Source organism: Thermobia domestica, chromosome 18, assembly GCF_964235325.1.
Source record: "Thermobia domestica chromosome 18, izTheDome1.hap1.1, whole genome shotgun sequence".
NCBI lineage: Eukaryota > Metazoa > Arthropoda > Insecta > Zygentoma > Lepismatidae > Thermobia > Thermobia domestica.
In genome coordinates this window covers 78176-102754 of record NC_137471.1, presented here as the reverse complement: position 1 = coordinate 102754, position 24579 = coordinate 78176, and the positions used below count along the sequence as shown (strand labels likewise).

Genomic DNA, 24579 nt, shown 5'->3' with positions numbered 1-24579 from the left:
TAAAGAATATTGAAAATCTTTTACTCGGAATACGTTCGTTTACAATTAAAAGGTTCATAATAATAATAATAATAATAATAATAATTTAAAAATTTTATACAATTATTTTCCTTACAATTGCACTTTCGCAGTCCGATATCTATTGAGTTGAGAGTAGTTATAATGGTTTAGTTCTAAAGTTGCTTATTTAGATTTGAAGGCACTTGTTTTGAAAAATATAGTTGATTCTCTTGAGCATTTCTTACGGTAGGCTACCAAATACTTAACCTTGAAGTCTCCATTTCTCTCCAATCAAGCTTGTTAACAAAACGTAATGTTAACACGATACCCACAGCCTATAAAGAAAGAGAGAGAAATTCTATTAGTGTTGTTTTCTTAAGATTTTCGATCGTACTCTTTAGTAAGATTCGAAGTTCCTTATTAATCCAACAGGATGGAGTTCAAATCTAGGTTTGGTATTTTAGTACCGCGCGTAGTGGTCGGTTCTCAGCTGTGTAGAAAACTTGTTCGGTCTCGCACCTAAGAGAAGCAATTGAAGCGCTTGGAGGATAAAGGTGGTATGTAACAAATGATGGGAAAATTGACTTTCACAACTTTGTCCGTTAACATACCACCTTCATCGTTTCTAAATATCAGCACTAGGACGAGGACTCACCAAATAATGTGTTAGGTAGCATGAATAGCATATAACACGTGCATGATCAGCCAGAATGCAACATTTCGAAAAATGTAACATAACACCTTTATCCTCCAAGCGCTTCAATTATTTGCTTGACATCTAGCGATGAAATTGTAAATATGCTGAAAACCATTGTCAGTTTTCATGTTTTATAGTACTTCGCTGACGAACATAGATGAATGCCTCGTTCTAAAAACTTTTTCTTCTGTAATAATATATGAAGGAATCCAATTAAATGAAGACGAAATAAGAAATTTTGTATCAGTTTCAATCAATGACAAAAATAGCATGAAAGCATATATATAATGAGGCCCGTGGTGGCTCAGTGGTGGAGCGTTCACCTCTGGTGTATGGGGTCCTTGGTTCAATCCCAGCTCATGTCAAGTGAGCTTTGTGGTGGACAAAGACCGTGCGCGTGGGTTTCCTCGGAGTACTCCCGTTTCCTCGCGTTTTCTTCATTCCACCATTTCATTCATTTCTCAACATCACCGTCACCGTCGCCGACATAAACGTGGGACGTAAAACTTAAAGATATCATATATATAAGGTAAACGCGCCTGAATTCGACAGGCACCCGAAAGGCAGGCATATAACTGTGCTTAAATGTTGTGAAATAAGCGTAAGATGTCATCCCTGCGATCGTGAATAGAAGTGGCAACATTATGGGAGTGTCTTTTCTCGTGTCAAAAGCACGGTTATAGTAGATGAGTCATACGCATGGAGAAAAGAAGGACATTGTTGTGTGTGTGATACACTCTTCGAAAAAAAAAAAACACATAATCTTAAGAAAATCATAAGACGGCAAGTTATTTTCGTAAGACTTTTATTAAAGCTAGGTTTGCTTCAAGCAAATAGTGGTACTTTAATGTTGTAAAGGAGTTTCAATCAGTGCGTTTTGTTTTCTTCTGTGGGGACAAAGGTTGTGATGTAAGATGAACGGGGGGTTGTCGAAAACACGAGCCTTTATTTGTAACGTGAACCGGATTTCGACAAGGTTGTCGAATTCATGCTCAGTAGTGCAAATATAATTTTAACTGAATATCTAAACGTACAAGTATGTTTAAAGTCTTTCATAAAGTTATTTGTTGCATAATTCTCCGACAGTTTCAACCTCAGTTCGATGTGGAATATCGAAATCAGGTTCCTGCATGTCGAATTGAGGATCATTGAAGTAACTACTCAGTTCAGAAAATTTAAGTTGTGTTCTTTTGCCCATCTGATAATTTCTGCATAATAATAAAACAATATTTGAAGCTGAGAAGAGATTACTACTAATAATAATGCCGACTTAATGTTTTACATGGATATAATTGAAGGTGTCGAATTCAGGTACCGCAACTGTCGAAACCAGTTGAAGTGTGTCGAATTCGGGTTCCATTGGCGAGTTCCAGTTTCATAAAAAATTTTAACATTAGCATTTGAGCCTTGAAGTGACTTTTAGTATTAGTAGAGACTGTACATTTCAAGGAAAAAAATGGGCCAACACCGACCAATATTATGGCCACAATAGGCAATTGATTTTGAAAAAGGTCCTTAACCTGTCGAAATCCGGCGCGTTTACCTTATATATATATATATCATGTAAGTGAAACATCAATTTTCCTTTTTGGTGTCATACTGTTCAATTCCACACAATAATAACAGTAACTGTTGTATTCATCCTAAAATCGACTATTTAAAGATTTATTAACCATGTATTTCGCATGTCTACCCTCTTTTACTTCCTGAAATACATCTTTAAAAAAACAAAACTGACAAGAAGCTGGAATTTGAGTAGCCACGTAAAGCCAAGATCGATAGTGTTAAGCGAACTACGTAGCTTTAGCTCGTTATCTCCTAAAATATAGGCTGAAATTAGAATTCTAAAGCTTTCCAATTAAAGAGAGATAAAGACTCCAAATAGTCTTCTAGTATTTAGAAATGGCATGAATATGTAAGCATCAGATCCGTTGTTTCAAAAGCGTAACTAATATAGGCTCCTCGGAATACTCATGTATGTATATGATTCTCATGTGTAAAGTTACACGAGTTATAATCAATAAACTTCTTCGCTAATAAATCCTTTATTACAATGCCACAGTAATCCATTAATTTAGCATCCACCAGAATCTTCAAATACATTACTTGTCAATATATCCAGCACTCTAAATCAATGTCTTTTTAAGGTAGAGTTAAAAAAAAATGATACGGCAGATAAAATATAAGTTCCTCTAAGATATCTTGGTGGTTTGTTGGTGAATTTGTAGGACTCTAAGGACCAAGCGTTTTAGGGAGACAGGAACCGAGGTGTAGGTAGGTACCTCTTAGAGATCAGGCATCCTAGGGAGTGGTGAAGTGTTTGCAGAGACCAGGCGTTCTAGAGCGGAGGATAAAACTCAGAGACCAGATGTCCTAGAGAGTGGAGGTGATAGTCAATCAATGGAGATTGATGCCTTCTGTGGTGTTGTGGCTCCTTTTACCCAGAAATGATGTTGACTGCATTAGTCTTTGTCACTTGCCGATTGTTGACAGTGACTGACGACATCTTTTCGTGATTGTGGTATGAATTTTATTTAAAGCCAGCACAAGATGTTGGGAGCACTTGCAGCACCTTGCAATGTATTCCTTGAACAATGTATGCACCACACCAGATTTTGATCTCCGGATTTCGCCTCTGCTAATAAAGATGTCTTCCTTTTATTTTATTTTTTTAAAGTGAAAAAATTGAAATGAAATATTTCAGTTTAATGTCACGATTATGCCGTTTTAGGCTAAAGGAGAAGATGATTAATGCAAGTGAATGACGATGAAAGAATTGGTGGAATGAGAAAGTGGGAGGAAACGGACACAATGTTGGCCATCTCAAAATTAATTGTCCGACGACCGAACTAGGGATCACACGCACCAGAGCTAAGTACTTTAACACTGAGTCACCGTGCAAACCATTAAAAAAATACGTAAGCCACTTTTCATTCTTAACTATTAGTATGTTTATTTCAAAGAACATTTTTAAAACGTCAAGAATTTGCAGTGAAGCATGTAACGTTTTAGAATTTTATGAATTTCTTTTTAATTATTTATTTATTTTTAAAAAGTGCACCAATTAAGCTTAGGTATATTTTACGTCATGAATATAACGTACAAGAATGAAAACTGTGGTAATAATGAAAGACCAGTCTATAAGACTTAGACATTGGTCAGGGATTTATTTGTAGCCAGGGAAGCCTGGAAATTTACCCCCTTCTAAATTTTGACTTCCCTGTCTCTAGGTTTAATTAAGCCTTCCCAGCCTGGGAAGATATTTTCTCCGTTTCTTAAGCTATAAACTCTTTTGAAGTGCAATGATTCAACTTTATGTTTTAGTAGCGATTCTTTATTTTTTCCAGTATGTTTATTGTCGCGAGCTATGTTGGTCTTGTTTATAAAATTGCTTTCTGAAGAATTGTTCATAGAATTGCTTTCAGTTTCTTCTGCAGAGTGTAAGAGAGGCTTTTCCAACTTAAACTTACAGCATACTGACGCTAGAAACCCTCAAATCTCTTCTTTCCATAAACGTTAATGGGCCAGACATTACTTCTTTCAATGCAGAAAAGTATGCCTTCAGCTGGATAAAAAATGGACATCATATTGCCACCGACAAACCAACTGGGAAAGACGGTATCCGATGTAAACCAATCTCCTATTGCTTCACTATTCTAAAGTGAGGTACGCTGTGAAAATATTGTTAATTTCTAAAGACAGTGTTAAATAACACGCCATAAGTCATGCTTCAGCTTAACTCAAGGTGAAATCGGCAGTCAATCCTTTCTTGTGATTTTGTTGTAAAAATTGTAAATATTGTAGGCTACAATGGCTGTTTCAATTTCGAGAGTAAAAGTGAAAGAAAAGGTTTTTTTTTTCTAGGTAGCATCATATTGGTAATTGTTTAATACATGCTCATGATTCTTCGGAGACCAGATTACAGTCTTTGTTGAATTCTGGATTCGTTTTAATACTAGTATGTTTTGTTGACCACAACTTTACTTTCAGCAGAACAATGCAAGGGTCACACACCCCTGAATCTAATTTTATTAAGTAGAAGGAGCAAGTGCAAAAACTCATTTATGATATGACGAATACATTTAATACCGTCTTTCCTCTTCTATTTAATAAAATCAGGTTCAAGTGTATGTGCACCTATCACTGTTCTGTTCAAAGTAAACTCTTACCTTTTATCATATTTATTGTTCGGGCGAGGAATTTGGTTTTCAAAGACCAAATTAGAACGGACTAAAGAATTATTTGTCATAACAAAACTGTTTTACGTAGGAGTGTGACACTTGTTACGACAAGTTGTGCAGATTGCAATGTAACTATAGGGCTTTTACTGGATGCTGCACATTTGTCTTTGGCAGTAGGACGAAAAGTAGGAAGGTAACACATGTAAACTAATTTACCTAACCAAATCTTATCTAACGTACCTACCCCTATTTATCATAAAATTGTTTTTAGCAAGGTAAAAAATGAAGAACTTGGGGACCGCCTATCAAACTAGTACCATAATTTTAAAGTAGATAGGTTTAAAAATAACGTTGTCCCAACCCGACTGTAAAGTAGTTCTGTTATACGGAAGACAATCTTGCATAAACATCCCCTCCTTCTACAAAATCCACAAATAAATCACTGACATTAGTACGTTGATCTGTTGCCAATAGAATTAGGAATTGAGATTTCTGGGCTTTCGGCATTTAAGGCCATTTAACTCTTCACGTATATGAGGGAAGACGTGCCTCGGCGATCATACTATCCGATGAAAGGGAAGGAAGAAAGGATTGGAGGAGGAAGGGAGCGACCTGCGACCTGCATGTTAAGTACCACTCGTACCACCTGCTGCCAATAGGGTTCACTTCCTCATAAACCGAAGGAAAGGAAAAGAATTAATATGAACAGGTTCACAAGCTCTGAATTATATAGGTAGTTCCCATTGTACTTTTCTTTTCAAGATATTGCACAAATTGAGTCTTAATATAATATTAATTACATATCTGCTAATCTGATTAATTCCTTCTAATTGTATTCTTTTTCCTTTTATCTGTGTAATTTTCTAGTAATTAAAAAGTGTTACTCACGAAGGTATTAAGTGCTTTTGAGATATTATTTCTAGCTCAGTTGGTCATCTGAGTCTTATAACGTCACAATTTATTTCGAAATGTATTCCTTAACGGTGGACACGTATTTCACAAGTATTATTTTCTAAATACTGAACTCTACAGTATTACAAGTAATGTGTGTATCCCTCGTAAGAGTTCGTGTGTCATTATTAGTATTGTATCACCACTCGAAAAGGCAAACAACAATAAATTCAATCTATTAGTTAACACACATATGATTGTCATTTGTTTTGTACAAACCGAGCGCTCCATTCCTACTCCGAAGAAAAAAAAACAGATGACGATCATGTGATATTCAGCTCTCCGTGACAACTAACTACAAAGACAACAGATGGAAATCCTGTAACGTCAGTGTTGCAAACTTACTACAACAGAAATGGCGGGCATTTCAAAAGTTGCGTTCTTTCTGGGACACCCTTTATATACTTTACATAAAAAATAAATAAATAAATAAATAAATAAATAAATAAATGATCTGTTTATTCATCATTATTAGCAAAGGAAGACATACTTTTCAGCGCCTTTCCGTGGCCGGGAAATTCTTTCAATGAAATCATTTTGTTCAGCTTGATCTCATCTATCGCCTAATATACTGTATGTATCAACTTCTAGATATTATTTTAATTAAGTTTGAGAGTTAACCATAACTTATTAACCATACAACGCTTCTATCACCTTACTAATATAATGTCGTAATCAAGATCTGGATTTGTATACCTCACTATCAGTTTTACCCAGGGGTAGAGGGGAGGGGAACGCGGGGATGTTGTCCCCTCACTTCCACAAAATATCTGTCGCGTCCCGCACTTTCTAAAAAAAATTCAATGAACAAAGATAGGCACGGGGGACAGCGTGACTTCATGCGTCCCCTTACCCTTTCAGATCCAGTTTTACCCCTGGTTTCACCACTGTGCTAATTAGGCTATTGATATTGGGGAGGGGTAAAATGAGGACACAGATAACTAAAAGGGCAATAATTTATATCCCTTTTGCGCCCTACATACGACCTGCTCTACCATATGTGCAACACGCGCATATGCACGGGATGGGAAGTTTCGAGGAACATCAAGATCTATTGTAACTATATTATTTAAAATAAACACTTCTTGTTGGAAACAGACTTTATGGCAGTTTTACAAAGCTGATCTTCTATTTGAATAATATTCATAAATAATGTCTAGGTCGCATTAGTTTGTCACATGGACAGTACTAAAGCAAATGGTCAAACAAATCTCAGCATCAATTGCTTGATTGTTATCAAATACAAGAACTTAATTCTCGAACAGTAACGAACATCTGTTCCATTTACTTAGTTATCACAGTTTTGATATGAAAACTAGTCTTGTCTTTATCTTTGTCACTAACAAGTTCCTTATCATTGAAGGTACAAACATGTTTATTTTTAATTCTTTAACAGGTGTTGAAAGAAAGTCAAGAAATGAAGATAAAGGAGCTACTTGCACTGGAATTGGAAACTGCTCGATATTGAATTCTATAAAAAGGATTAACATTTTTCCTTTGCATGTGTTTATTTTATCTTTCACCAACAGAATAAACTATTATTTAAAGAAAAAATGTACACAACGAGATTGTATTTGTAGTGTTTAGGCGTTTCTTAGTGTGAGTGCGATTTTCCTTACCTAGGGTCGGCCCTGCCTCTACCCGAAAAACCTGCAACTAACCTTTCCACTAGAATTCGCTTGGCGGAACTAAGGAAAAAGACGAAAAAATGTCAGAATGGCTGGCATAGCTGCAGGATTCGATCCCAGAATCTCTCTACTGCGAAGTGATAATGCTAAACTTTCGTCTGCGCTTGCAAGATGGAAGTTGAATAATTATTGCAAATAGAATTGGTTTCTATTCTACTAGCATCATGCATTCGGTGTTCTACTAGCATCATGAAATAATAGGGAATGTACTTGAATCCCTCCCCAAAAAATAAAAAATAATAAATAAATAAATAAATAAAGAACAGCTGGTAAACAATGTAGAAACGAAGAACTAGCTGGCAGTGCGTTGATCATTACTACCTAGTTGATACTAATTCTAATACTAAAGCTTTTACCTATAGCATCTAACTTTGTAGTGGATAAACGCCATACGTGTGAGTTTCCTAGGGTTTCTTTCATTTCCTGCTGCTTTCATCGTTCCTCCACTATCATTGATTATTATCATCACCGTCTTCCTTCTCCTCAGAGCATAAACGTAGAAGATTAAACTAATAATAATAATAATAATAAATAACAAATAAATTTTCTCACCTCTATTGCTGAATATAATAGTGAAAGTGATCCGATAAATAACAAAACTGTGTTGAATATTTTGGCGATTTTTTTCGTACAGCCTTCCATATAAATATTATTGGAAGATTTGTCCACACAAGTGGTACCATGTCTTACTATACAACATGACCATGGAATATCTTCTCCCCCGTTTATCCAATCTTTTGGATCATGTATTCCGCAACACTCATGCTAGAAAATCAGGGAAAATATAAAACACATAAATAAATAAATAAATGAAAGAAGTGAACTTCATTAGAACAAATGATCTGTGGTAATATGAAAACATACTATCTTAAATTATGGTGGTCATAATGATTAGTGTCCCATGATTATGCTTCAAAACTAGGAGAAACGGTGGTGATAATGAACGAAATTCTAGATTGAAGAAAGTGTGCGAAACAGGAGAACCCCGAGAAAACATACACATACGATATTTGTTCACTACAAAGCTCACTCGGCGAAGCTCAAACTGAGTCAGGAATCCTACGTTAACAGATGTTTATATCACCATCACCATAGGTATTCTGCCATTATTGGCTGGTCACTTGCTGCAACTGAGAAGCTTCTATGCACCACGGTCTTCCGCTAACTTCTTCGTCTTCACATTTCTCTATTTAGATATCTCCCATCACTTGTAGTCTCCGTGACCTTTGTCCTTCTTTCCTACCACCGTACCCTCTAGCACGTACCCCATGATACAGTTCTTTCTTACCCACTGCACAACCACTTTCTCTTCTTCTCCTTAATATATAATGGGAAATTCTTTTTCTTTCTTCTCCACCATTTCTAACACCTCTCATTCGCTTTCCACTCGACCTAGCTAATCCTTTCCATTCTTCTCCACACCTACATTTCGAAAGCTTCCAGTCGTTTTTTTATCACTTTTGCGTAATGTCCATATTTCTGAACCATACAGCACAATACTCTACATGAAGCATTTTATATTATTATAGTATTTTATGAGTCTTTTTCTCAACTCTTTATTCTTCCTCCTAAAGGCATCTTTTGCCATGCCTATTCTTGTTTTTATTTTACTATCACACTTCATATCATCACTAATAATACTACTCAGGTATCGAAAAACTAGTTATCTGTTCTATTCTCTTCGCTATATTTAACACCGGCCACTTTGTTCCAAAAAACATAGCTTTTGTCTGTCTAACATTTATTTTCATCCCATATTCTTCACAGCCCTTCCTCAAGTTTTCTAACATTTTATTGATTTTCTCTTCAGATTTTGCAACAAGCACTATATCATCTCCAAAACCGTATCCTTCTATTTCCGTCTTAATTTTGTAGACTCACAATAGAAACCATAAATATTGGAAATAACTGGACAGTTAAGGAATATCTTACGAACAAAGAAATGTTGTACTACGGTCATATTTTTTGTTATCGCTATGAGTTAAGTAACAATCAGCAATCAATACACGCCATACTACTAACTGAAAGTACAAAATCTTTAATTTCAGTCGATTATATTAGTACTATTTCGTGTATTCTACAACATTTTGATGGACAAACACGGCGATGAAGTCAATATAGTACCAGGTTATTGTTCTTTTCTTTCTATTTTTTCTTCTTATTATCCTATGAAGCATAAACGAAACGCTGCTAGTTATCGTTCTTTGTATTTTTTCTTCCAGTTTCTTTCTACTCTCCGCTGCTAGTTACCATTCTTTTCTTTGTGTTTCACTTCCTATTTCTTTCCGCTATCTGATGAAGCATAAACGAAAGTACTTTTGTAGTTTAATTTGTGCCTGAATTTCTGTTAAAGTTTTTCTATCTGACTAGTATTGTTATAGATTTATGTGTTCCAAAAGCAATTCACTGCATTTATATATTCTCAAAATATATTCTACCATACGAATAAACGAAATCCTGATTAACACCGAACAACACCAATCTATCATATCCATCAACACGATTTCACTTTAACAAAAACATAAATCTTTTTCCACTACATAGGATAAAACCATGTAAGAAGCATCTCAATTATTTCCAAGACATGTGAAATTATTATTTTTAAACATTTTTTTAATAATACAGAAGATTACTTATTACATATTTCAGTGTTTAATTCTATCATACGCAATTTTCTTTTTTAAAAAGATGAATATGTTATCTTCGTTGAAAAGCATCTGTCTACCAAATTTTAGAGAAACAAGAAAAATAGACAGTCATTGAACCGAACTCAGAAGCTCCCAGCGTGCAAAGTCATGGAACGAAGCCAAAATTGTCGAACCGAGCATTATCCTGGCCAACCTCAGCCACCAATTATAGTAATCTTTGCTCCTTATACGATGGGCTACTTATCCACGAAACTTCGTTCACATCTGGCGAGTAATTACCAAGAAATAAAGTACCAAACACATATATCTGGATTGAAATTATTAGCTTCCATATGTTTATGCCGGCAGCTAGAAATTCTTGTACACATTTATTACAGAACAAATAGTTCATCTATATTGATAAAAGTTAATCTTGTTTGTGATTATATGATGGCCGAACGGTTCATCCAATTTACACGAATTTTTACTAATATGCATTAATACCTACCTTGAATTGGGCTTTTTTGTATCATGTCATTTTCATTAAAATGCATACAGTAAGGGGATTAGCGTAATTTCATTCTACAAAAATGAATTCATTAATTATTAAGTTTGAATATTATATGCTATTCATTGTTACACATTATAAAATAGTTTCCATTGTTACACATTATAAATTATTTTCTGTTGTTACACTTCGTGAAATATTTTCTATTTTTCTAATGCAAACTTTTTACATAAACCACACAATGTCAACGAGAAAGTGAACAAACTTACAAGGGACGTATGCGAACCGTGACAGCTAGATATTTATGAAAATTGGTACACTGGCTAATTGTGGATCGCTAATTATTGTGGTGATACTCACTCGTTGCGGAAATACCTTGTTTTCCCGCTACGTATAATATATATATACCAACCAGTGACCGGGTGAAGCTATGCCGAATTATACCCCCAAAACTCCAGAAAAAGGCAGAAAATGAAATATGTGTGCAGGTAACATACCTTCAGGAGGGGAACACGTAAGCAAGAACACTGCAGCAGTGTCACCAAGAAGTGTTGCCATCCCAACACAAACTAAGTTTTTTTTTTAATAGAACGTATACCATTTTATGGTATTAAAACAATTGGCATAAAACATGAAAGAAAATAAGTAAAAGGTGGGTTATTAGTGTTGCCAAATAAGGGAGATATGAGGCTCTAAAGTTGATAAATTATGGGGTCCGTACAATGAAACGAACAAATATTCAACAACAACAAAACTGCAGAAGGAACAAACGTACAGTAAGGACTAAACCACAGCATTCAGTGATTAACGGGCTTGATACGTCATATCGAGTGTGTGCGGCTAGGGCTAGAAATGTACGTATTTTGCCATACTGTCTATGGCTTTTCTGTTGTATGTATTGGTGTATTATGTTAAAATATTTTCCGTCTGTATTTTATTGGAAACCTGAATGCAGTGTGTTTTATCTTCATCGTTGTCTCGCATGGTAACGTTTCCTATACTCTCGACTGACACCTATCACAGCTCATTAATCTTTGCGAATTGATTCTGACGGACTTTCTTGTCACAGATTTGTCACCTTTCGTGCCACAGCTTTTCTGCACCTTTTACAGGTGCTACGCCGTCATTTCTGTGGTTTGGAAGGCATGCAGGATTTTATGCAGTGTTGCAACCCCAAGACAGATCCTGAGACGAATATTCGGACCTAAGAGGAACGGGAATGGGGAATGGCGGAAACTTCATAACGAAGAACTACATAATTTATATGGTTTACCCAACATTGTTAGGGTCGTCAAGTCTAGGAGGCTTAGGTGGGCGAGTCATGTAGCCAGAATGGAAGAAAGTAGAACCGCTTGACTGGAAGACCAATCGGAAAACGACCATTAGGAAGACCTAGGCGCAAATGGGAGGACAATATTAAGATGGATCTTGCAGAGATTCGAATACAAAGTAGAAACTGGATGCTGTTAGCTAAGGATAGAAGTCAGGGAAGAGCTTTTGTGAACACGGTATTGAACCTCCGGGTTCCATAGGCCATAGAGTTAGTTAGTTAGTTAGTTAGACAGTTCATGTTGTAGCTCTTGGGAACGGTTCGAGATATCAATTACACACAAACGCCACTGGAATTGTTGCGCTACAGGAAGACTTGCTGTTCACATGGGACTACTCTTAACATGTACTCTCTTTGGATGAACCCTGTATCAGGCCGTTAGTCACTGGATGCTGTAGTTTACTCCCTACTGTACATTTGTTTCTTCTGCAGTCTTGTTGTTGTAGTACATTTGTTCGTTTCTCTGCACGGACCCCATAATTTCTCAAATTTAGAGCCTCATATTTCCCTTATTTAGCAACACTGATAACCTAACATTTTCTCATTTTCTTTTACGTTTTATGTGAATTGTTTTAATGCCATAAAATAGCATACGCTCTATTAAAAAAAACCTATTAGTTTGTATTGAGATAGCAACACTGCTTGTGTGACACTGCTGCTGTGTTCTTGATCAAGTGTCCCCCTCCTGTAGATATCAGATTACTTGCACACATATTTTATTTTCTATCTTTTTCTGGAGTTTTGGGGGTATAATTCGGCACAGCCTTACCCGGTCAATGGTTGGTATATGTTATGTACGTATCGGGAAAACAAGGCATTTTTGCATCGAGTGACTATCACCACGATAATTAGCGATCCATAATTAGTCAGTGTATTAATTTTCATAAATATCTAGCTGTCACGATTCGCATACGTCCCTTGTTAGGAAGGAAAACCTCGCTTACTATGTCCAAAGACAGACTTAGCACACCAGAGGAAGAGGAAATCACATGGGAGCGGTATACAACGAGGAATATGAGTGAACATATTTAGCACTTGGATTGAGCTGGGTTTCCACCATTCTATTTCGATTGAAACAGCATCCTAAAGAGGGAAAGGGGGTTCATATATACCTTTAAAATATTTCCCCCGTCCAGCTAGTTAACAATAAAAATCGATAACAGAAAACTTGAAAATTAATAGTTTACAAGAGCTATTGCTTGAAAAACAAATATTTTGTTTGATATTTAGTTGTCACTCTCTACAGCAACTCAAAATTTTTTTCTCATTTACATATCCATAATTATAAAAGTAAAAAATTTGTAATTTAGCAAAACTCTTCAGCACCAGCAATCAATCTTAACTGTATAAAAGATCTTAATAGTTACTGTGTACATAATCAAATTTAAAAAACAAATAAGATGTTAACAAAGCCCCACTAATGTTAACAACTTATAGAGTCTAAACCATTAAACTAAAGTCTGAACTAAAGAAAACTAAAGTCTAAACCGTTAAAAAGAGAAGAAAATGGAAAACTGAAAGCCGTAAGTCAAAATTATCTAAAATAAATCTCTTAAACTGTTCTTAAGAACCAAATAGGCTGCTAACAAAGCCATGCTAATATTAACAACCTTTACAGAAAAGAAAACTGAAGTCTATAAAGACCATTAAAAAGGGGATAAAGTGGAAAACTAAAGGCCAGAAGTCAATATCATCTAAAATAAGTCTCTTAACTTGTTTTTAATAACAATAATAATAACACAAACAAAATTTCTTTAGAACAAGGAAAAACATTACTATTTTAAATAAAAATCAAATCTGGCCAAAGCAACACTTATCGCTACTAATCAGTATTATAATTTCGGTAACATATTATTCTCTTCATCAGCAACATTATTTCACATAGATTAGAAATAATAAGTAAGTGCTTTGGACAGATTTTATTTTTATTTAAGTTATACACAGCGAAATTTCAAAGCTAGAATGAAGAGCATTCTAATATTATTATATGTTAATTATTAAATTCACACCCACTTTTTTTATTATTTTAAAACCATTTTCTTACCTCTTTCGCCTTGTATATATTGTTATTTTCTACACGTGGTTTATATTTGTAGACACCAACACGTGTTTTTTCTTTGTAAATGAAACCAATTGCTCTCTTATCACAAGTACTACAAATTAGCAGACGACAGAATCCTTGTCATCATCAGGTCATGTGACAGAAAAGAAGCACTAGCGTCCAGAAGAGAGTATAAAATAAAAATGTAATATTTAAATCGACTGGTCACCCTTGCTTTCTTAGCTTGCTTGGAGCTCTGAGAGTTCTAACCTAACCCAAACCTTTTAGCTTGCTTAGAGCTCTCTGGTTTCTCTGCCCGCTTATCTTGCCTGGAGCTCTGCAGGACCTTAACTTCTCTTTGCCTGGCTGCAGTACTGAGAATTCCTAAACCACTGTCACTTAGCTTGCTTGTAACTCTGTGGTACCCTTCCCTTGGCTGCCTGGACTTTTATCCAAATTACATAGAGAACTTTGTATTAGTCTTACGACCACACTTATAGTGACTTTGTGGGTTATAACAGGAATTTTGTATTAAAAAAGTTCTAGGAGAAAACCGAAGTGCTCCCCTACTACCTTATTAAGATTTTTTTTTTTTTTTTTTTTTTTTTTTTTTTGTGGTGGAAGGGCCTGGAAAAATTCACATTCACTTTTTTCTTCTTTCTTTAAAACCATTTTTCTGCCTCTTTCGCTCTGTATATATCTATAGTCAATAATTTTATTTTTAAACTAAATGAAAGTCTCAGTAAAAAAGTTAATAAACTTGACAAATGCACTTGTTCTGTTTTCGAATTATTCTCATCCCCAATAGCTCATGTACTGGTATCATAATAATTGTGTGCTAATGGCGGTATAATGGCTCAGTGGTAGATCATTTCATTTTCGACTCGTGAGGATTCTTGATTCTTTCCTAGCTTGAACAAAATGGGCTTTGTGGTGGACAAACACCGAGTGCATGGGTGTTTTACAGGGTTCTTCCGTTCTCTCATTTTCTTTATCCCATCATTTACTTCATTATCATTATCCTGTTTGCCTTACACTCAGAGCATATTTCTGGGACATTAAACTAAAAACATATACACTGTTCTGAAAATATTATTTCTTTTAACACTAAATCTAACAATATGCTTAAATTCTATAGACGAAATATAAATGATTAATTTATATTGTTGAAAACTAATATCTATCTAATGGTTCAAGAAAAATGTACACTGTTTAAATGTGAATAACTCTGAAACTGATTGACGGAAATGTTTCATTTTTGGTAGTGTAGTGTTATACTTTAACGTTCTATAATTATATTGTAATGCGTGATGAAGAACTGAGATTATGTGTTCGAACTGTTGGTCATTAGCACCAATATACTGGTGATCCCGCCGAACTGTTTCATGAACTACAGACTGCAACGTGCCAAGTTCGAGATCTGCACAGAACCATTTGATGGCTACTTGTATGTTATGCAATGTACGAGACTTATCAATTTCTCATAAGCAAAAGTCTAAAGAGTGAGGGGAACGTGGGGATACTCAATAAACTCTCCTCAACCTATCCAACGTTAGGGTAAATTTCCAAAGAGAAATTTGCGAACAAGATAATGGTAATATGGTGGGGCATCATCTTATTGTAGATAAAACCTTTCGTTCCCATAGGAACTTGCAATACTCATGCTGGTTTCACGGACACATTGTCTTACAGACTTCTCTGGTGAGTGAGTGAGTACAATAGCGGAGTTAGCAGGACATGTTGCTATGACATGTCGTCCAGAATGTTTTTTGTGCACATCTATAACACAACGGTAGGCTTGAAATTTATCACGAATTCAGGTAATTGATAAACGTGTCGATGGTTGTGTTCCAAATTCATTCCTTCAATATCATTCTACCTATGGTGGTTTTGTACTTCATGTATCATCTCAAGACCGCCTTTCTTTTTTCAAATGTTAACCTTGCTTCCACGTTGTTTCACTCACGCTGCCTACACAAAACAATAAACAAACCATTATCGGGATACAATGTAATAAAGATCAAACTATAGCACTTCCAAATATGAGACATTTCCGTCAATTCGCTTGAGCATTATTCACAGTATACATTTTTTGAGCCATATTTGATATATATAGCCAAAATCAAATTTACTATGCGCAAATATCTAAAGTAATCAGTGGCGAAGCGTAATCCCACAAATATTGTAGGCCTGATAAACTAATAACACAAATAACGTTTAATGTATCATAAAATGTTTAAAATTAAGGTCAGAATTCTATTTTCCTTATTGTGTTAAACAAAAGAAACTACCAAATCTATTTATTTTAAAGAACTTTCTTAGCTGTATTTTTAATACTATTTAGAGTTAAATTTATGCGCATGTATACAAGGTAGGTTTATTTGTTGTTCAATTTAACAAGAAAGAATGAATATTTATAGAATAAAAATAGACGGAAAGTAGTCTATTATTATTATTATTATTATTATTATTATTATTATTATTATTATTATTATTATTATTATTATTATTATTCAACAAATATTTACATAGAGGGAAAGACGCAATGTGTATTAATGGAATATTCCTATTTAGCTCCACTACAAATATTCTGAAGTGCAGTTCATATTTTCTTCTGTCAGGTCTGTCTGGGGGATGAGGGAAATTTCCTTCTCACATGCTGTTTTCATTTCCTACATATTTGAAAATGGAAAAGAAAGTAAATTCTTACAGTTAACTGTCAAGTTTCTTTCCTAAGCGTTTGTCACTTGAATCTCCCCCTTTAAAGTAAGTATAATACTGCATTTAATTAATGCATCACGTGATAATGACTTCACTAGAAATGTTAGTGCTCAGAAGGAACTTCTTTTCAATCAACGCAAAATATGTAATATTTTAATATTGTATTCTAAACAGTGACATATTTAAGGGGATGACTTCCGGGCTTAAGCACTCACCGAAACTTTATCGTAATTTTATATATATACGGAAATGTGAAAATTCAGCAATATATATGTAGAATTTTCACATTTCCAGGAATAAAGTTAGCAAGGTCCCCCCGAAACAAAATCGTAAATACCCCACTGATTCTATAAAATGGAAACCTCAACTAAAATTGCACACAAATATTATTATCTTATTCTGTACGATAGAGTCTGGTAAATTTAAACATGGGTTTAATGTATCAGACATATTCTACAAGCTATTACGGACCAGGCCCCATATAGGAAAAAAAAGTCACTCTGAATAACTCTTGAGAGTATATATCTAAATTAAACAAATTATCACTAATAGAAACACATAATTGTACACAAAAACTTCTCACTCTGTGTTAAGGAAATCATTTTATAACATATTAGCGTTGAAAGATGCCTTCAACAGTAAAACTAAACTCCCAGAGGCGAGCCTTCGCACCTTCCCAACAATGCGTGCAATAGCTTCGTTACCTGAGCAGCATAGCCCGTAATCCTGTCTAGCGAGCTGTTGAGGCTCAGACGGAAGGGTCTCCAAGTGTTTCCAACCTATTATTTTGTTACCAAAGAAACCGAAATGTTGAATTATTGACTTTATTTTATTAGAAACCAAAGATAAAGAAAATATGCACTAGAAAACAGGGTAGGCCCGGACTCAGAGTCTCATAGTACGCTTCGCCACTGAAAGTAATTAATTGAAAAGAAATTTTACTTCTGATTGAATGCGGTTCCAATCTTCCATCTCTCTACTATCGAACATATCGTGAAGGATGTCATCTACCCAAACAAGAACTTCATTCTCCACTGCAGTTTCTATTGACTCCTTTCCTATTATAACACATTCTAAGAAGATTATGGTAACCACTATTGCAAACTGGAACGGAACAATGAATTATAAATGATTAGAATTTCTTTAAGACCTCCTTGTGAGTTACATAGAGGATTGCTGTAATGAAAAATGAAAAACGATTTTTTTATTTTTATTTTACAGAAGGTGTCTAGATATTAATGATGTCATAAAATGTCAAGTTTCAGTTAGTTCAGGAAAGGTTAGATTAGGTATATTATGTTGGTTGCAACTCTAATTGCATAAAATATCAATTTGTTTAGGTTAGATTAGATTATGTATGTTAAATTGCTTCTGGACCTTCCTGTAAAACTTACCCCGAATAACGTACTGTTATATGTTTCCTGTATAGTCAGAAGTATCTAATCAGTTGTTTAGTTAGATATCAATAAATGAAAAGCTCCTACTGTGAACCTGAAATACATGAGTAGTAGCAACTATGTAATTACTATTAATACAAGAAAGATACTAGCATGAAACTTTTCAATCAAATCGTCAGCATTCTCAACATTTCGTTGCCAGTAACGTAAAGTCATAGATCCTTGTAGCAGCGCCTGTTCAGTTGATTGCTCTGCCTGCCGAATCTCGTGAGTAGTCCGTAGCTGATCCGTTTGATCTCTAGGGTTGGAAAATGCTTCTCCATTGATCACAGTTACTAGACTTAAACATCTGTAATTATGATTTAATTACAAATATAAAGGAATCACTTTGTGTCACTTACTTCTGGATTATTTCCGAAATTCTGCATGAATAGATTACTCCATCAGAACTATCCAGTGACGTAACTAAGGGGAAAAAGGGCCTTGTGTTTCGGACGCCGGATTGAGAGGGCACAAAACTAGGAAAGTATTTATTTTCACTATAATTCAAGTAAAAGGGGTTTTAGCAAATTAAAGACCATAAAAAAAAAAAAAAAAAAAAAAACCTCAGAAACTTAACAGGACAACAATGACTCACCAACCTTAGGATCTTATCCATGCAGCATAAGTTAGCTTCAAAGCTATCTTTAGAGGTAATTATAAAAACCTTTGCAGGCAAAAAGAATCCACAAAGTTAAATTTTAATTTCAGTTTAATTTCATTTAACTTGCATCTGTTTAAGATATTTGTAAAATGTTTTAGTATAATACTCGAGACAATAGCTTGACTGTCGTAATTAAATATTTTATTCTAAAGCAACACCCTGCTGATTCATTCTAGAACATATGCACATCCTGATATAATTCCAAAAACATAGTGATTTGCATAAGACTATCAGAATGTGTCAAGTATGTACTCAGTTTGTATGACAATCAAGTACTAATTGGTTTGGTTGAGTTAGCTGAGTTGACTTTGAGTTTAACATCCTTTTCAGCAGCGAGGTTGTATGAAATGGGACCTACTGATTAACGAGGAATCCGAACCAACGAGCTCTCGTTGGGTAATTAGTTTAGTGTTTTACCCAGTGGCGGCGGTTGGACGTTAAAAGTGGGGGGGCAAGACATGATCTGAACAATTGTATATCAATGTTAGATTTTCTGGTTGTTTCTAACACTGTTTGATGAAAGATTGTGTAACTAATAGGGTACTATCTTTTTTCATTTAAAATGCCGTATATCGTATTTCTATTTTATTAAGTAAATTCATAAGAGCAATACAGGTAGGTACTAGCCCTTTATACTCTTAAACAACGAAAGTGTAAGAAGAGATTTGAGTTTTTGCTCATGAACATCTAAAATTTTTGTCTGGAAAATTGTGATCAGATTATTTAATAAATTTGCAAAACAAATAAATAGAAGGGATAATATTAATCATAGTAATGAATAATGACGCTTGTTTTGCAGAAGTTATATTGAAACTGGAAATTACTGAACAACTTATACTTTTAATTCCCACATGCCATTAAATGAATGTTTTTACTCTTAGAAAATAAAATACAGTAAGTACTGCAAGCATATGCTATGACATTTAAACAAATATGTAATTACAATATTAATTGCTTTGAATTGCAATTGAAACGCAATTCCTGTAGCTTTGTTAACTCCACGAAAAGACAAATAACCAATACGTACTCCCGCAACGGCAAATATCATGTGGCACCATTTTTTCTATAAAACAGTAGTACATACAAAACCTTTACCAGGGTGTCCACATTCTGGAAAATAAGTGAAAGTAAGGGAAAGGTCAGGGAAGTAAAAATGTGTCAGGTGAAGTCAGGGAAATGGCAGATTGGTCAGGGAAAGTCAGGGAAAAATCAATTAGGTCCATTGTTCAATTACTGAATTTATGAAATAGGGTTGATTTCTTTACTGTTACTGGATGCAAAATGTGGCGTTCTCAATAAATGATATTCAGGGAGGCAGTGTTCTCTGTTATAGTTGTTGAAACTAATTTTCTGCGAAAAACACATACCGGTATCTAACTGCATCCTGGCATATTTGCTCAAAACGGTAGACGCATGGTGCCAAGAGGATATCTGGACAAGTGGCTGAGAACACGAAGAAATAGTATCTCCAGATCACAGTGAAAGCTCAGACTGAAGAATTTAAGGAACACTTGAATGAATTCATAGCCAATGACAGAGATGGTATGATGAGTTTTTTTTTACTTAGTCTTAGGAAATGGGAAGAACTTCGTTGACTTATGGTCAGTTATGAAATTGTGTTTTATCTTTTTTCACAGAAACGCATTTTTTTAAAGTGGTTTCGCCATAAATAAAATTCTCATTGTTGACAACTTACAAGAAGAATCTCTGGTGGCTCAACGGATCATATATGATTCTGTGATGAGAATAGGTGGACCATCAGGATTAATAATTATAAGAGGTATGACAAATTCAGTGAGAAGTTCAATGAGACAATATCAGGTGTATTTGGAAAAGAAAAGAGAAATAAATGCTGGAGACGAGAAGAGGAGGGAGAAACGGAAGATTCAGCAACAGCTAAAGGAGCTGGAGGAAGAAGAGAAGAAAATTAAACTGCGGAGACAGCAAGAAGGATATTCAGATCAATGAGAAGAAAATTATGCGAGAAAGGATGAAAATAAATTTCTAAATGGGTTGCATTTAACAACTGCACCAGCAAAAGTATGCGTTACATAATGTGTGTGTGTGTTTTTTTTAATAATCAGTAAAATCATGTATTACTATAGGCAATATTATGATGCTGTGTAATTGGTATTATAATGTGCAAGCATATATTGTGTATTTTTTTCCTATCTTAAGTACTCTGTATGCTGCACACTTTCCTTTGTAACTTTACATTTTGTGTAATATGTAGGCCTAATCAATATCGGCCTAATGCATATGTTTGTAAAATTACATTCCTTTGAAAAAAGAAAGAAACAGAAGCGGAAGAGAACAAGGCCAACTATGGGGAGTGTGGAGGCTGGAGTTTCTTTCTTTTTCTCTATATTTTAGTTATTCAGGGGTCAGGGAAATCTGGAACTTTCGTCATGGAAAGTCAGGGAAAAGTCAGAGATCTTTTCTCCAAATTGTGTTTACACCCTGTTTACATTTCCAAATGAAATTATATAAATTAAGTTGTCACTTCAAAAAAGTGAGGGCAACTACCCCCTCTTGCCCCCCCCTAATCGCTGCCCATGGTTTTACCTTGTACTGCAATTTTTAAATCAAGTTTTACCACTTGAATTACAAATGGAATAGGAGAATTACTGTGTGATGCCAATATCATTTGTTTTCGTTTGGTTAGTCACGAGGAGAGGAGGTCTAAGGCGAGTTTTTGTCCCGGAAGACGACTAGCATAGTTGCATCGCTGGAACTATCAACAGAACATGTACTACGACTTCCACATCATTTGCAACAAGCTATTGAGAACGCTATTGCATTAGTTGAAGGAATGAAGCAAGTTTCATGCTCGTATCTCTTCTGTGTTAATAGTAAATAAATATAAAGTTAACCAAGAAAGTTCTGTCGCTTATTGTGGAGGTCTGTGTTCAATTGACAATCACATCATGAGTTGAATGCGAATGGAGATAAGGTGAAGGTCAGTTGTTGGCGTGGGTATAGCCAACATAGTAGCTGGTTGTAGCAGTTCAGTTACACCGTGACTGTAAGGACAGAGTGAACATGAGATCTCCACAGAGCGTTATAAAGGCGTGTATGCTGTACGAGTTCAAACTGGGGTCAAATGCCGGTGCAGCAGGGCGAAACATATGCCAGGTCTTTGGAGATGATGTGACTACGTGGACAGTGTAGTGGTGGTGTAACAAGTTTAAGGAAGGTGACGAAACACTACATGCCGGTAGACCAACATATGTCCAAAATGAAGATCTTCAGGGAGGAATTGATGGCCAGACATGAGAGGAATTGAGACGATAATTTAATGTAAGTGGAGAAACCATTCGGCAGCACCTCCATCAACTTGGGAAGCACTACAAGTTGGGTCGAATGTCCTACCTGTTTGACTCTGGGCCGGAAAGCAACGCGAGCAGACACCTGAGTTTCTTTATTGTCTCGTCTGAGGAAAGAGTCATTTCTTGACCGTGTGTTGACATGTGATGAGTGGATCCTGTACGAAGCTCCACGGCGCCGTCATAGTTGGTTAGCATCCCATGAACCGGTCCCAAAACAGCCGAAACCAGCGCTGCACCAGAAGAAGGTCCTCCTGTGTGTTTGGTGGACTGCTTGCGGCATCGTGCATCGGGAACTGCTACCAGCTGGTCAGAGTATCAATGCAACTGTGTCCTGTCGTGTTTAAGAAAAACTCAAAGCTGTGGAGTCAGTACTTCTGAATCGCAAAGGGATCCTCCTGTTACAGGATATCGCTAAGCTCCACGTGGCTAGGATGACCCGGGACACCATTCTACGCCTTGGACAGGAAACACTATTGCATCCGCCATACTCTCCAAACATTGCACTGTTTGATCATCATCATTCCTTGGACAATCACCTTAGAGGACGCCAGTTCAAATCCCTTGTAGAGGTGCAAAATGAACTTGATACCCTCTTCTCTTCACGGATCACCAAGTTGTACCCGGATGTAATCCATGGCCTTCCAGAACGTTGGTAGAAGGTCGTCGATGCTGATGGAGACTATTTTTTATCCTCCAGGTACGTCTTAGATGACATTTCGATGTTCGAAGGTTGTGGGTGAAAAAGCGACAGAATCTTTATAAAACCGGAATGTGTAGAAATTTACTACTACTTCCGGTTTCAATATTAACCTCCATACAAGAAAAGTAGTTCTGAGAAACGAAAAGCAGTTTTCGGCAACCAATTAAACGTTTGAAGAATATGTTTTATCTTCGACTATATTACCCTGTTGCAACTGCAAGTTGCAGAAACTTAATGCCACTTTCAGTTACCATATTAATTTTCTTATACCAAACGTTTCGACTTTCAATTTATTTTCCGCTTCTATATTTTGAACATGAATCATTGCCTTTATGCTCTCTTTTCCTTTTTTATTTTTTTTGTTTTTCTTTTCTTGTGTGTGGGTGCTGAGCACCTCCACAAAAATTCAGAGGATCATCAAGCAGAGGAGCATATTAATAGTTGGAGCCCTGCAGCTATAATATTACAATTTGAAACGACACTCACTTGTTTCTTAAGTATTCATAATTCAGAATGGTGCATGAAGTGCGCAGTCAAAAATGTGTTACATTATTAAAAGTATTCTTAAATATTTGTTAATGTCTTCTTTGAAATTTTCTTTTTAGTCTTTATTATTTTTATACAGTTTTGTCGTTGTCCGTTTCAGTTAATAGTACTTACTATAGATTCAATAGATCTTTAAAATTGACTTCCTTATTAGAACTGATATATATGGTTTCTTTTCCATTCTAATCAACTTTATAAAACTTTTCTTATAAAACTTCCAAAGTAGAATGCTGTATGCTCATGAAGAAACAAATTATAAACTTACAGCATTTAGCTGCTCGTGAAGGAACAAATATTAAGCTAACAACATTTAGCTGCTCGTGAAGAAAGAAATTATAAACTTACAACATTCAGCAACTCAGTATCTTCAAACAAAACAGCCCAAAGACCATAGCAAGCCTCTAAACAGACTACAGCTCCAAAACAAATGACAACTATGCCAGTTGGATACATTGCAGCCAAATCTAAATTTTGCGTCATCATATATATACCAATTGAAACCGTTGATACACCAATGAGCTGAAAAAAAAATGTGAATATTAACAGAACTATACAAGACATGTACAAGAAGCTAAACATATACAAGAATCGACAATTGAAACGGAACAGAAAAATGTGCGCAAACTATCTTTGTCTGCCTAATGTACCACTTTGCTGATGTTCATAGCCACATTTAACTAGTTTTGATGTCACATATCACTTCATGCAGTTTGTGCATATCTTTCTATTTCATTCCAATTGTCAGGATTCGAGTTTCGATTCCAAGTTAACACTCCTGTCACTCGTACACGACGTGGAATTCGACAACATGCAAAAGGACTTTTTGTCTTCTTTTGATGTCACGAATCACCTCCCAGAGTTCATGCAAATCTTTTAGGTTTACCCTATTATCTTCATACAGGTTTCATTGGATCACACCTTATATTATTATAAGTCCTTGTACTTAAGAATTTTGTGCTTTCGATTCGAAATATAGTGAGCTAACTTTGATAATTATTAGTAACTAGTTAAGAGGAAATATAATATTAATATTGTTAGTAATGTACCAAATATATAATTATAAAGATTATTAAACCATATTTTAATGTTTTCGCCTCGCACATGTTTCTTCTAAACTGTTTTCTTCCTTTTCTCCAGATTTCACGAGAAATGATTCTTAT

The 24579-nt window shown here is 35.3% G+C and overlaps 1 protein-coding gene across 1 annotated transcript; it reads right to left on the bottom strand.

The window, feature by feature from the left end:
• LOC145674984 (leukocyte surface antigen CD53-like) lies at positions 1-24579 on the bottom strand. Its single transcript, XM_081745315.1, has 5 exons — positions 24466-24579; positions 23765-23938; positions 17687-17848; positions 8070-8282; positions 1-335 (listed from the first exon to the last, which is right to left on the bottom strand). The coding sequence occupies exons 1-5, from the start codon at positions 24520-24522 to the stop codon at positions 252-254; spliced, it is 690 nt and encodes a 229-aa protein (XP_081601441.1). The 5' UTR covers positions 24523-24579; the 3' UTR covers positions 1-251.